This window comes from Rhinolophus hipposideros (assembly GCF_964194185.1).
Source record: "Rhinolophus hipposideros genome assembly, chromosome: 21".
Classification (NCBI taxonomy): domain Eukaryota; kingdom Metazoa; phylum Chordata; class Mammalia; order Chiroptera; family Rhinolophidae; genus Rhinolophus; species Rhinolophus hipposideros.
In genome coordinates, this window is record NC_138067.1 from 49,252,831 (window position 1) to 49,268,484 (window position 15,654).

The 15,654-nt window shown below is 42.1% G+C and overlaps 1 protein-coding gene across 1 annotated transcript; it reads left to right on the forward strand.

Moving 5' to 3' along the window:
* Positions 1–736: 736 nt before the first annotated feature.
* On the forward strand, positions 737–4,766 carry LOC308489962 (zinc finger and SCAN domain-containing protein 4-like; the record flags this gene model as incomplete). The annotated part of the gene is given in 6 exon segments (XM_081031572.1): positions 737–740; positions 3,045–3,181; positions 3,185–3,250; positions 3,769–3,903; positions 3,907–3,931; positions 4,024–4,766. Coding segments are annotated over 6 exon segments (1,110 nt in total).
* Between the last annotated feature and the right edge of the window lie 10,888 nt (positions 4,767–15,654).

The following is a 15,654-nucleotide window of genomic DNA, read 5'->3' on the forward strand; positions in this document are numbered from 1 at the left end:
AGTCACTCAGGGTCTCTGGTCCCGCTCCCCACATAAGAACACAGGATATGGTGAAGCCAAACAGAAACACCCACGGAGCCATAGATGGGGGAGTCATACCACTATATTCTTGCTGGCGGCATCCGCCTCTCTGCAATCCGCTCTTGGTAGCCACCATCTTCTTGCTAGCCTCCATTTTTTGCTAGCATAGCCACAGAAGTTATATTAGTGGCCAATGGCTTGCTGGTTACAGCTGACAGCCAACTAGCCACAGCTGATGGCCATCCAATCACAGTCGATGGCCATTTACTACCTGAGCCAGCAGCTTTCCACGTGAGGCCGAGAGCCTGGCAACTGCACTCCTGGCTCTGTCCCCACAGTTGGTCTTTGGGGTGAGAGTGGAGGCTAAAATTTAAATTGTAAATATCAGCTATTTAGAGCCTTACTCAGTGAGCTTCAGTGACAACTCTGAGAACTATGTGCTTTTAGAGTCTGTGACACAGATGGGGACCTCATGAGTACGTTGCCGGAGTCAAGCAGCTGGTTCCACGTCGGAGGCTGGCAGTCTGTTTTTGAATTCCAAGGTCTTAACCACAATGTTCCACAGCTGGGCCCTGTGAGATGAAGTGCATGTCTGCAAGGGTGACCATGAGTGTCTGAGCTCTGAAAAACAGAATTTGTGGGGAGACCCAGAAGAAGTAGAGGGCATGGGATCTACAGTGTTCCTGGATATAGAGAACCAGCCACAACACCTAAGATGGGTATGGAGGTGTGAGAGCAGACCCAGGCAAGGCCCCCTAGTAACAGAAAGGACTTAATATTATACGTTTTCCTCAGAACAAGGGAGAGTGAAATGTGTGTAACCTGTGTGTAAGATTACCATTATATTAAGGCATATGGTAGTTTGTAACAAATGGATTAGAAAAAGGGAGGAATGTGTTCAGTTCTCTCCTAGGGTTTTGGATTCACCTCTGCCTGTTATTGATCAGATAAAGGCGGTTAATCTGATTAGACAGCTAGATGAGATTAACACTAAATGTGAAATCCGTTTTCTGGGCTCCTGTACTCCCAACAATCCTTAATCCTTTGTTTTCTGGTATAAAATTCTCTTAAAAATGCAAATCCTTGAATTACTAACCATATATAAAATGGAAAAGTACATAAAAATAATAAGTTATATAGAAAATGGATCTAATCATTTTTTATCAATTTGATCTTCCAAGTGTTATGTGTGCAGTTGCCCATGTAATGTGATTTACTTGAAGCAGAAACCAATGTTGCTCACAAGGAAGAGTAACTTTATGGAGAAAAAATTCAAAAGGTGATGAGAGAAAGTCTCCTAAGAAATACGTCGCTGGACTGACCAAGTGGTATAGCTAGTGTGGCCAGACAGATGTCTGTGCCCGAGTAGGACTTTTCAGCATAGAGGACTCATTTGTATGGATTCTGGGCTATCTTTTCTATTATACTCACTTTTCTGTACTTTTTCTAACACTTGATTTTCCTACAATAATTAAAAGAACGTACATTAGACAAGATTATTGCCTTCATTTAATTGTAACCTTAGTGTCCTATTTTTCATAAATCAAGTGATTCTGTATATATAGCTCTGTATTGGGACATCACTCTGTTGCTCTGTTTGTCTATCTTTAAGCCACCATGACACTATCTTAATTGTTAGCAGTAGTTGAATAATAAAATTTTATTACCTGGCTGTGTAAATACTCCAATATTTTGCTTCAGAAATATCTTGTCTATTTTTTGGCCTTTTGATACCCATGTCATTTTGGAATCACTTTGTCAATTTTCACACATACATACAAATTTTCTGGATTTTCCTTGAAATTACGTTGAATATATAAATCACTTTGCAGAGAACTGACACTTTCTACAATATTGAGTCTTTCAACCAATCCATAAACATGGCTTTTCTTTCCTTATGTTAATATTTTGTATTATCTGTGTATGAGTTGACATCTTGCATGTCTTTCATTAGATTTGTTCCTAGACATTTGGTATTAGTAATAGAAGTGATAACTTTTTTATTTTAATTTATCTGCCTGTCTTGCTATAGAAATTGATTTTGGAATATTGACCTCTGTCAGGCATCTAGTCTAATATTTGTAAAATATTTTGAATTTTTCTTCAAACAAAATCAGGCCATTTATAAATAATAGTTGACATATTTTCTGATCTTATTTCGCTGGTTAGGTTCCAGTTTATTGTTGTATAGAGTTGACAATGAGCTTCCATCTCTGAGTCTCAAGGACAAAACTTTTAAGAATAATTTTTTCTGTAGTTATTCTGTTTTTAGTTTACTAAATGTCTTTCTAATGATTGAGTACTGACTTTATTAAGCATGTTTAATGTATCTACTAAAATGATAGCATGTTCTTTCAAATCTGTATGGTAAATCACACTGCTTTTTGAAATTTAACCGAACGTGCATATAGAAGATAAAATCCACTATTGATGAGGTATTAGTTTCCTTACATATCACTGGGTTTGATTTGCAAATATTTAGTTTCGACTTTCCAAATCTATGGTCATGAGTAATAGCCAGTAGTGTTCCTTTCCTTAATGGACTGAAGGTTTTGTTATCAGGAAGGTTAATTAATTTATTAATCTCATTAATTAACAGAGGAGCATCTCCTCTTTCTGTACTCTGGGAGAATTTTGGCAAGATTAGAGTTATTTCTGTCGTAAATGTCTTATAAAATTTACGTATGAAGTAATCTGGTTCTGAAATTTATGTTTTATTGTTTTTTAAGTATGCCAGTGACAGAATTAAATATCTATTCTATTCCTAGCTTACAGTCTTTAAGCATCCACCACTACCAACACAGGACTTCAAGAAATGAATCCTCAGAAATATTGTTAAGAATGGATTTAGATCTCAGAACCTCATTTCTATGTGGACCAGACAGGATTGACTGTGGGTCAGAAAATATAAAGACCATAAACCCCACCAAAGACCCACTCTGCAAAAGGCAAAGGGGATTTCTGGGTTCCAGAACACTCAGCACAACTCATTTCCAAACCGCAATAACTTGTGTCCAAAACAGGAACTGCAAAGTCATTTCACTCATGGCTGCAGCCAGAGAAACACAGCAAGGATGAAATTATTTCTTGTTTGGTCCTGGAAGAGTTTATGATCAATAGACACTGCAGTGACACATCCACACTGAAGGAGAAATGGGGGTAAAGTGGCAGAAACCTGGAGAAATTCATGGAAGACCCGAGTGATGATTACATGAAGCCCCCCAGTTTAGTGAGTGGAGGGTTCTGATCTCTAGGCTGAGGGGCAGAGTACAGTGTGTTGGGGTTGCTTGGAAGTAGAGAAAGAAGAGTTATTGTAGACCCAGTTATCGATCCTCATCAAGGACAATCTGTTTTAAGTAAACAAGGAAAAATTTTACAAACATTTATTCAGTGGGACATGTAGGAGCCAACATATATACTTGATTTTCATTGGCAAGGTGGTAGGAAATCTCACTCAGAAATTGTCAGTTGGGCAGAAACCTCAAGGATAAGAAATACCTTGGCAAGAGCTGGGTTTTCCCTCAGAAAGCCTTAGTATTTGTTTTTTTTTCACTAGGAATGAAGAAATTATGAAATTTAATGCAAGTAAAGATAAGGGCAGAACAAAGAGGTGTAGGGGTCCACAGAATAGAGATCCTGGGAAAGCCTGACTAGGTAAGTTTTCCATCATGGCTTTTGACACACAGCAGGTCTATATATGACAGTGAGTGGGCATTTTTTAAAAAACACACAAAGAAAACAAAACAGTTGCACATCCACATGCAGGGAGAAGAAGCCCTCTTTTCTGAGAATATGCCCCTAAGAGAAGTCATTGTTCATCTAACAAAACAGTTGTCAATAGGAACCCCAACGGTGAGCATGGGGACACCCTCCTGGACTCCCTAAGATATTTTCCTGAAAACAAGACAAGGTGAGTGAGGGGAGCCCAGGTACCAGAGGTATGTTCTGTGTGGAGTCTTTTTTTGGGTACAACTTCACTGAGTCACTTCTTTATTTTCACAGGAGATGAAGATAAAGAAAATGGTGACATTTCTTTGGAAATTTGTCAAGTAAATGACAGTGTTTCTAGTCAAGGCAATCAAACACCTTCCCTACTCATTATCCAGAAAGAGAGCTGTTCTAGGCCTGAAGAGGGAGGTGTTTCTTTGGAGAATCCACTCAGCTCCAGAAGAGCGAGTCTAGGCACCTCCAGGTCCCAGGAAAGGTCCCTGAAGGGACCCTCTTATCAAGGTGTCCTTAGGGAGATGGGACCACTATCTGTCTCCAAGCCAGACCAGGTCACCCCTGAGCCTGTTCCTACTCACCAGAGCAATGCGGGAAATTCCACGTGTGGGAGGCACCAAGAAAGATTCCACAGAGCCCAAAAGTCATACCAGTGTGAGAAGTGTCCCAAGATCTTTAGGTATTTCTCTCGGTTAAAAGTCCACCAGAGAAGACATAATAACGAGAGGACATTTATTTGTGCCGAGTGTGACAAAGGCTTCTTCCAGGCCTCAGACTTACATGTGCATCAGAAGATTCATGCAGGAGAGAAGCCTTTCAAGTGCAGCACGTGCACAATGTCCTTCAGCCACAGAACCAACCTCCTGGCTCATGAGAGAATCCACACGGGAAAGAAGCCCTATGTGTGTTCCCTGTGCCAGAGACGCTACCGCCAGTCATCCACCTACCACCGCCACCTGAGGACGCACCAAAAGATTGCCTTCAGAAGTGTTTCCCCCACGCCAGAAGCTTCCTCAATGTAATATATAAAAATGTCTATGAAAATGTATATTTCCATTGTACTCCTTTATGATTTATAATTTCCTGATTACATTTTCCATTTATTGTCTCCCCCACTAAAATGAAAGCTAGGGAGGGCAGGGAATTTCTGAGTTTTGTTCACCAACTATCTCAAGGGCCTAAGATGTGACTGACATTTTAAATGACCAATAAATATCTGCTGAATAAATGAAAAATGTAATATCTGTTCATTTCTTAAAATCCAGAATGTACCCCATGTGACAAAGCAATGAGGTCCAACCCCAGGACATAAACACCAGCTAGAGGTGGTCCAGTGATCCTTTCCCTGCCTCTCCCCACCCTCCACACCCATTATCTTTAGTGTAGCCACTGGCACTTAAAAACATGAGGAGTAGAGGCAGAAACCCAGAAATAGCCTTAGCCTGTTTAAATGATGTAATCATTTGTTTAATTCAACTGGAAATATTAATAGCTAAACTGGACGTGAATATGACTGGTGACTTGAAGTTGCAGAATGTCATTTTGTTAGCAGATACCATAAAAATCAAATGTTTTCTATTCATTTCTTCCAGAGATGGCAGGTATGGGGGGAGGAGGAGTTCTTTGCAGAACCAGTTTGAAAGGGCAGTTTGGAGAAAAAGGATTCTGTGCAGTGCTGAGGCAAAGGCAAGCATGCTGGTTATTTGGAATCCATTTGTGAGCTGGTTTCTAATAGGAAATTAGGGCTGAATCCCACTGAGAAACTAGAAAGTGCCACGTAGAATCTGTCAGAATCACGGAAGTGAGCACTGCAGGGTAAATTGTGACACTTCTCTGATTCCTTGTATGCAACCGTAAAAGAGAGAACTATTAGGCTGCGGATAAGGCTCCACCTTGTGGAGAAAACCATTTATCCATCCATCTTCCAGGACTGTTTCCAGGTATTGTGCTATGGTGAACATTCTACCACATACTTCACAGTACACAGGAGGGAAAGCTTTTTGTAAAGTCCTTTATGGCGCAGGGGGGAAAATTTTTTCAAATTGGTTTTAGTAATTAGAAACCATAATTGACAAGATCCTGGTTGTCCACGTTTTCTGTAACATTCAGTATTGTGACTGATCTGACTTAAATACCCAGACCCTGGGTACTATTTATTGGATTAAGTTGGTAAAATAAAGGGGTTAAAAAAAAAAGTTATCTCTATCCATCCTCTGCTTAGCCAATACACATGGATTTTGCAGGTTAAACGCACGTTTGATAGTTCTCTCTAAAATACTAGATGCTTGGCATCGTAGAAGCATTGAAGTCGCAAGGAGATGAAATGGTCGTCAGGCGTCCACCTATGGCTGGATCTAAGTGTCTGTATCCAGAGTGCATGGATTCAAAGGCTTCCCTGTAAACTTTGTACATAATAAGTCTTCATATATTTGGGACTGAGGGTTGAATTCACAGGATGAAAGGTTAGAACAAAGAGTTATGGGACATGTAGTCCAGCCTGCGGCGCTTGGTGCTGTCTGGGAGCTGTTGTCTCCAGGGAGATGTGTGCAGGCGCAGATGGGATCTCTTCTCAAGGGAGACTAGAGGCAACCGCATTGCAGATGATTCCTCCAGCAGGCAGCGGCCAGTGGCGGGATTCGAGTTGCGTACTTCTGGAACAACCAAAACCGTGGACCCGCAGGGTGGTGTCCCTGCTAGGCACAGCGGGAGGAATGAGTCGCGGGAGACCAAATTGGTCTGGTAGGTGTGTTTGAGCTCCGGGAGGTCAGGCTAGAAAAGACCATAACCTCTCCGAGCAAAAAGAGGTATGGAGTTTTATAGGAGGGGGTATACGAGGCTGTTTCCCCTTCAATGCTTCAGGGTTTTTTGTTTCATTGTCTCTCAAAACAAAGGGTTTCAGGGCATGACCAAGCCCTCTGCTTCCGCATTCCAGCCCCCAAGCGCAGTCTGGACTGCCCAGGCCCACTGATCATAAAACCCTAAGAGACAAACACAGGCCAGCAGGGACGAAGTACAAAATAAGACAAGATGGCTTTTAAGATAAGAAGGTTTCTGCTCCTGGCCTAAAATATGGCCTAACAATCCCCTAAAACATCCCGTGGAGAGCTGACACTCCGAAGTGTTCTAGGACCTGTAGTTCTGGCATCCAGCCGTGCGTTGCTCTCTGGGTAATGTCAACAGTGAGCTCTGCGCCAAAGGGCAGTGGTTCCCACTGGGAACGTGAGATCCAAAGCTTCTGCTTCTGAAGTCAAAGTCTGCATCCTGGATTAGCTCGTTTTTAGTGTTTCTGCTCGAACACTGGGAAGGAGAGGGCTCCTGTGTAGGGTAAAACAAAGATCAGTGGATTTATCTTGGTAGTTGCCATCTGTTTATTCCAAGTGAAGCTGGCATACCCTTTACAGAAATGAATCCATGGTGTGGTATGACCTAAGGTATTTATACTTGAAAAATGAATCCATTAAAAATATTTTAATCGTTATGTGCAGGAATGTTGTGCCTCAGGGTATAAACGCAACCTGCCTCAGGGTTACTCTCTAGCATGTGACCCTGTTTACACTCTCCATATCCCTGGTCACCATAGAGGTTTTATTATTCATTTGTAACCCTCACTTCACCATCCGGGACCAGTTTCATTTCATTTCAGTCCTTTCCGAGTTGCCTCATGTAAAATCGCCACAAGTCTCTTTGGTCTCCTCACTCTATTTTGTTGTCCTCAGAACCTTTATTTTGTACTCTTCAGAATCTTTCCACAATTTCCCCTTTACATTGTCTTTCAGTGGGTTCTATGTCAGCAAAAATAAATAAAAGTCAACATTAAAATATATAAGTAATCTGACAATCCCCTATTAATTAGCTGATGTAAAATGTAAGGAAGGCTGGCCAGGTGGCTCAGGTGGTTGGAGCACCGTGCTCCTATCACAGGTTGCCGCTGCCTCAGCCAGGGGCAGCACAAGGCTCATAATACCAGCATGGGCAAGGGAGCTGTGTCCTACACAACTAAACTGAGAAACAACGGCTTGAACCGGACAGTGGGGAAGGTGGAAGAAGGGAGTGGAAATGTAAGGAATGTGGCTGAGTTTCATATTTTCCCCCACATCTTTTAGAATCCAAAACATGGGATTTTTAACTAGTATCTGAAGTGAGGTCAGTTTGCAAGACTGAGTCCTTCAACCTGTGGAGTCAGATGCTGACCCCAAGTAGTGTCAGAATAGGATTAAATTATAGGACATCCAGTAGTGTCAGAGAGTCATAAGTGTTGTCGGGAAACAACCAAATAACCACTTGAGGAGTTGCAAGACACAATGGCCACTTGCACTACTTATGTTGTGCTCTATAAACCACTCTTGATTGACCAAAATGAACTGCTTGGTTATGGATGATACTTCCAAGGTAAATGGACAGTTTCCTTTTTGAAAGGTAGCCACTCTGGTTGAAGACAGACAAATCAATCACATAAATCAGTGCAGTGGGCTGAATTGCATGCTCTTTGCATCTATGCCCAAGTTTTTACCAACTCATGGGTAGTGACCAATGGTATGACCCACGGAACTGATTGCTTCCCACTCCAAATTCTTATGTTTAATCCCGAACGCCAGTGTGGTTATATGGAGAGCGGGACTCTAAGGAGAACATTAAGGTTAAATAGGTCATAAGGCTGGGACACTGATATAGCATTCTTGTCATTATAAGAAGTGACACCAGAGAGTGCTTGCATGCTTTCTTCCTTTACCCCATCTGTCTCTATCTGCCTTGTGTGGACTCAGCCAGAAAGTGGCCATAGTCATCCTATCTAATGCAATTTTTAAAAATGAACATTTAAAGATTAAAAGAATGCAGTGATGTCATAAAAATGGCAGAGTGAGGTGAGCCTCTTGAAATCTCCCCTGGAATATACAACAAATTAAACAACTATAGCTCCACAAAGGACTTCCTGTGCAGCAGACAGGCAAGACTAAGAGGTGCATTACTGAAATCACCTAAAGGTGGGCATATTGTGCAAGCAGGGGAAGAGGGAAGGGAGAAGTGCAGAGATGGGGCCACGCAGGCGCAGGATGCAGACCTAGCTCAGTGCTCTGAGCTCTCTGCATTCCAGAACTACCACAGCTGCAGGAGACAGAAGAACTCAGACTGCAAGGGCTCTGCATGTGGCCCACAGGGCTGAGGGGACAGCATATAACACGGCTGAACCCAACGCTCATGGCAGAGACCTCAAGCAAAGACTAAGGGAAGAAGGCTGAAAATGGTGGTTTAAGCCCTCACTGTGGAGCAGAGAATGGAAGCCTTAGGCACTGAGACTAGCTGCCCTCTCTCTACCCTCCCAGAGCTTGCCCCACTCCCACCTGCCCAGTGATAGAAACAGAACAGTAGCAGTATCAGATCAAAACAAAAGAATATTTGCAGTTCTGAGAACTGTGGTCCACAGACACGGACTCACAGCCCAACTAGTTCTGGCAAAGGGGAGGGAGCTGTGGAAGCAGGACTGGCTATGGTGGTGGTCATCTCCATTGTTCTGGGCCGTGTTTCACAACCCACCCCACCGTTGTCCCCACCTGTCTGAGCGGATCACTGCAGGAGTAAATAGAGCTGCTGAAACACACGTACTCCGAATCTGGTGCAGGAAGAGCTTTGGAACTTCAGAAGTTCTCTGCATCCCCACACGGAGGCGACACCATATGACCCAGGCAAACTGTTCACAGAGGAGGAGCCCACCTTCTAGGAAATCCCCCAATTGTGTGAGAAGCCGAAATAGTGCAGAGAAAACATAACACTACAGTGTGAGAGAGAATAAAAGGCTGCAGTTGGAGACAAAATAAAACATTCTACCTATAACTACTATAGAAAAAAGAAAGACCTCTTTCTATCAACCTGTTGAAGAACCCAATACTATACATGTCTAGGAAGAGAATTAACAAATTGTTCGTTGCCATGAATAATGAAGGCAATAAGACAGGTCAGAAAGAAAATGAAAAGTCTCCAGAAAATGACTGTCAAGTGGGGTCTCAGCTCCCGCTCCCCACATAAGAATGCAGGACTTGGTGAGGTCAAAAGGAACACCAACAAAGCCATAGATATGGGATTCATATCACTATAGTCTCGCTGGTAGCTGGGTTAGAGACACAGAAAGCAGAAGCACACGATCCACAACCAGCCGTCCACTTCTCTGCCAACCAACCTCACTTGATAGCTGCAATCCACTCTTGCTAGCTCAGCCATCTTCTTACCAGCCCCCATTTTTTTGCTAGCATAGCCACGGCAGTTATATTAGTGGCCAACGGCTCACTGGTTACAGCTGATGGCCAACTAGCCACAGCTGATGGCCATCTAATCACAGTTGATGGCAATTTACTACCTAAGCCAGCACCTTTCCACATGAGGCTGAGAGACTGGAAACTGCACTTCTGGCTCTGTCCCCACACTCCACCCCTACAGGATCTCGCCTCACAATCTACACAATAAGCGTCTTCTGCGAGGGGCCCTATGTGAGGAGCCTGGAGCTGAATGCAATATCCTGGACACAGCCAGGCTCTCTGGGTACAGCCAGGGTTTCTCAGGGCACTAGCAGTTCTTCTGGGCACAGCCAGACTTCCTGGGCTTCTAGAGTACCACCAGTCTCCCTGGGCACAGCCAGGGTTTCGCAGGGCACCACCAGTCCTCTGGGCACAGCCAGACTTCCTGGGCTTCTTAGGGTACCACCAGTCTCCCCAGGCACAGCCAGGGCCTCTCAGGGCACTTCCACTCTCTCTGGGCACAGCCAGACTTTCTGGACACAGCCTGGGCCTCTCAGGGCACTTCCACTCTCTCTGGGCACAGCCAGGGTTTCTCAGGGTACCACCAGTCTTTCTGAACAGAGCCAGACTTCTGGGCACAGCCAGGCTTCTCAGGGCACCATGCTGGAACAATAATGGCTCACAGGCAAGGTGCTTACATATTCTAGATGGCAGCCAGTCAAGACATAGGAAGCAAACATCCACTGGTTCCATTGCATGGTGTTATGTCCCCAAGCAAACAGTCAGGTGGTCCATCATATCAGGGGTTGAAGGCAATTCCCCATACTCCACAGTCATTCACCAGGGCTGTGCATTGGCCCCACAATGTGTGCCCTCTCTGCAGGGTGAGGGCTCCAAGTCCTCCCCAACCTGGGGGTGAGGGTCTCAGCAAGCACTTCCCAGCCCACAGGGCCGCAACAACCTTCGCTTTCTCTGGCCCACACTGTTTGGGGAACCATCCATGTGTTCCCACCCCTCCATGGGGGTCGACCTCTCCAGCAGCTACATGGCTTTCCCTATGCTGGTCAGAGAACTGTCCACATCCTCTTGGTCTTCCTGAGACTCAGAGTTCATATGAACAACCTGCTCCACTGCCCTTCGGAGAGCTTCGGCCGGCACCGTACCCTGCTCGCTGCACCATGTGTCATGTGTCACGCAGGGCGTGAGGCACAGTCTCAGCTCCCGCTCCCACATAAGAATGCAGGACATGGTGAGGCCAAAAAGGAACACGCATGGAGCCATAGATAGGGGTATCATATGACTATATTCTTGCTGGCGGCTGGGTTGGAGACACAGGAAGCAGGAACCACTATCTGCAACCTGCCGTCCACTTCTCTCTGCCAACCAACCTCACTTGCTAGCTGCAATCTGCCATGCTAACTGCAATCTGCTCTTGTTAGCTCAGCCACCATCTTCTTGCTAGCCCCCGTTTTCCTGCTAGCATACCCATGGCAGTTATATTAGTGGCCAATAGTTCACTGATTACAGCTGATGTCCAACTAGCTACAGCTGATGGCCATCCAATCACAGTTGATGGCCTTTTACTACCTGAGCCAGCACTTTTCCATGTGAGGCTGAGATCCTGGAAACTGCGCTCCTGCCTCTGTTGCCACAATGACTCAAAGATATGGAAACATGTGACTTAAATGACAGGTAATTCAAGACTGCAGTTCTTAAAAAACTCAACGAGATGCAAGAACACACAAAAAGGCAGTCAATGAACTCAGAAAAAAAAAGAACAAAATGAACATTTTACCAAAGAGATTGAAATTTTAGAAAAGAACCAAATAGAATTTCTGGAGACTAAGAACTCAATAAAAGAAATGAAGAATGAAATAGCCAGCTTAGGTAGTAGACTTGACCAGATGGAGGAAAGAATCAGTGACATCGAAGATAGAAATCTGGAAAAGGCCTGATGGAAGAAGAAAGAGACTTGAGACGTAAAGAAATAAAAGAAATCTACAAGAACTTTCGGACTCCATCAGAAAAAGCAATATAAGAATAATAGGCATACCAGAAGGAGAAGAAAGAGAGAAGGGAACAGAGAGTATATTCAAATAGTTGATGAGCAGAGAAATGCAAATAAAAACCACAATGAGATACCACCTCACTCCAGTCAAAATGGCTATTATCAATAAATCAACAAACAACAAATGCTGGCGCGGATGTGGAGAAAAGGGAACGCTAGTGCACTGTTGGTGGGACTGCAGATTAGTGCAGCCACTATGGAAAACAGTATGGAGGTATCTCAGGAATCTGAAAATGGAACTACCCTATGATCCAGTAATTCCACTCCTAGGCATCTACCCGGAGAAATCCAAAACTCCAATTCAAAAATCTGTATGCACTCCTATGTTTATTGCAGCACTTTACACAATAGCCAAGATATGGAAACAACCAAAATGCCCATCGGTAGATGACTGGATTAAGAAGCTGTGGTACATTTATACAATGGAGTATTACGCAGCCATAAAGAAGAAAGAAATCTTATCATTTGCAGCAACATGGATGGATCTAGAGAACATTATGTTAAGTGAAATAAGTCAGAAAGAGAAAGACAAGTACCATATGATCTCACTTATATATGGAATCTAAAGAAAAGACTATGTGAATGAACTAATCAGAGACAGTTTTGGGGACGCAGAGAAAAAACCGAGAGTGGTTAGATGGGTGTGTGGGAGGGGGTTGGGGATAAGGGGAAAGGTGAAGGGATTTGGAAGCAGCTGGTAACCACAAGATGGCCTCAGGGTTTTTTTTTTGAAAATTAATTTGGGGAAGGTATTCTATAATGTTGTAAAGATTTTGTTGGGTATCCGATGGACATGCGTCCTATTTGGGAGACCACCTCAGGGATACTGTGGATACCTGATCATGGCATTGTACACCAGAAGCTAAACATTAATGAATGCCAACTATAATTTTATATATATAATGTGATGGTTCAGTGTGAGGTCGGAGGGATAGTGGATGGGGGGAGGGGGGTTCACAGTATGAGGGATATAAATGATGAACGTCTAAGTATTACCTTGTTTTGTACACCTGAAACTAATAAATAAATAAATTAATTAAAAATAAAATAAAATTAAATTAAACATAAAAATAATTCATTCAAACTTAGTAACAAAAAAAGCTTATTTACTAATGACACCATGTGAGTAATTTCATTTACTGGACTATATCCAGGATTCGCTGTATAAGTGATTGACTTTTTGTTATAAATTTATACTTTCTAGAGACCAAAATTTAAGTACTTAGAGTCACATAAGCGCAAAACTTCTCTATAAATCACAGTCTATCTCTCTTTATATTGTCACTAACCGTTCCTATTTCAGAAAAAAATTGTATGCAAGTGAATTGATAGAAGTGTTTTCCCAAAGGTCAACTCTATGTCAAATCAAATAAAAATAAACTCAACCAAAAAAAAAAAAAATAGTTGATGCGAATTTCCCAAACTTGTGGAAAGAACTGGATCCTAGAATCCAAAAAGCAAATAGAACACCTAATTGCATCAACCCCAATAGGCCTTAACCAAGGCACACTGTACTGAAGCTGTCTAAAATCAACGACAAAGAATCCTCAAGGCAGCCAGGGAAAAGAAGACGGTAACTTACAAAAGAAAGCCCGTTAGATTATCATCAGATTTTTCAGCAGAAACTCTACAAGCCAGAAGGGAGTAGAACCAAATATTCAAACTATTGAAAGAGAGAAATTATGAGCCAAGAAAAATATATCCAGCAAAGATATCCTTTAGATATGAAGGAGGAATAAAGACCTTTCCAGACACACAGAAGCTGAGGGAATTTTCTAATACGCGACCTGCACTACAAGAAATACTAAAGGAGGCTATTTGACCACCATCAACAGGGACAATTTGTGGCAACATAAAAAGGGGGAGAGTAAAGGCCAGAAAAGGAATATGGGGATGGAGAAAGTAAATGTGCTGAAGAAAATGGAATACTCTAAATATCAAACTTTCTTTTACATAAACTTAAGGGTAACCACTCAAAAAAAAAATCCAGAACTGAAATATATACTGTAATAAAAGAAGAAACAGAGGGAAACATCATAGAATACCACCACACAGAAATAATAGACAACAACAAAAAGGCAAAGAAACAATGGAGACACAGCCTTACCAGAAAACTAAAGATAAAATGACAGGAAATCCTCACGTGTCAATAATCACCTTCAATGTAAATGGACTGAACTCACCAATAAAAAGGCACAGAGTAGCAGATTGGATCAAAAAACTAAACCCGACCATCTGCTGTCTCCAGGAGACACATCTCAGCTACAAGGACAAGCATAGACTCAAAGTGAAAGGGTGGAAATTGACACTCCAAGCAAATGGTACCCAGAGAAAATCAGGTGTAGCCATGATGATATCAGATGAAACAGACTTCAGGGTGAAAAAGGTAACAAGAGACAAAGATGGACATTTCATAATGGTAAAGGGGACTATACAACAAGAAGACATAACAGTCATCAATATTTATGCCCCCAATCAGGGAGCACCGAAATATACCAAGCAACTACTAACAGAACTAAAGGGAGAAACTGACCAAAACACAATTATACTAGGGGACTTAAATACATCATTGACAGCTATGGATAGATCATCCAAACAGAAAATAAATAACAAAATAGTAGCCCTAAATGACACATTAGATGAAATGGACATAATTGACATATATAGAGCACTTCATCCTAAAACATCAGACTATACATTCTTTTCTAGTGTACATGGAACATTCTCAAGGATAGACCATATATTGGGACATAAAATCGCCTAAGCAAATTTAAGAAGATTGAAATCATACCAAGCATATTCTCTGATCACAAGGCTTTGAAATTGGATATCAACTGCAAAAAGAAAGCAGGAAAACACACAAATACATGGAGATTAAACAACATACTTTTAAAGAACGACTGGGTCAAAGAAGAAATTAGAGGAGAGCTCAAAAGATACATAGAAACAAATGACAATGAAAATACATTCTACCAAAATTTTTGGGATGCAGCGAAAGCAGTTTTAAGAGGGAAATTTATATCATTACAGTCCTATCTCAAAAAAACAAGAAAAATCCCAAATAAATAACCTCATGTTACACCTTAAAGAACTAGAAAAAAAAGAACAAGTGAAACCCAAGTTCAGCAGAAGAAAGGAAATAACAAAAATCAGAGCAGAACTAAATGAAATAGAGAACAAAAAGACAATAGAAAAAATTAATGTGACAAAGAGCTGGTTCTTTGAAAAGGTTAACAAAATCGACAAACTCTAGGCTAGACTCACTAAGATAAAAAGAGAGAAGGCACTAATTAACAAAATCAGAAATGAAAAAGGGGAAGTTATCACGGACACCACAGAAATACAAAGGATCATGCAAGAATACTACGAAGGACTATATGCCACCAAATTCAATAACCTAGAAGAAATGGACAAGTTCTTAGAAACATATAGCCTTCCAAGGCTGAACCATGAAGAACTGGAGAATCTAAACAGACAGATCACCAGTAACGAAATTGAATCAGTCATCAAAAACCTTCCCAAAATCAAAAGTCCTGGACCAGATGGCTTCACCAGTGAATTCTACCAAACCTTCAAAGAGGATCTAATACCAATCCTGCTCAAACTCTTCCAAAA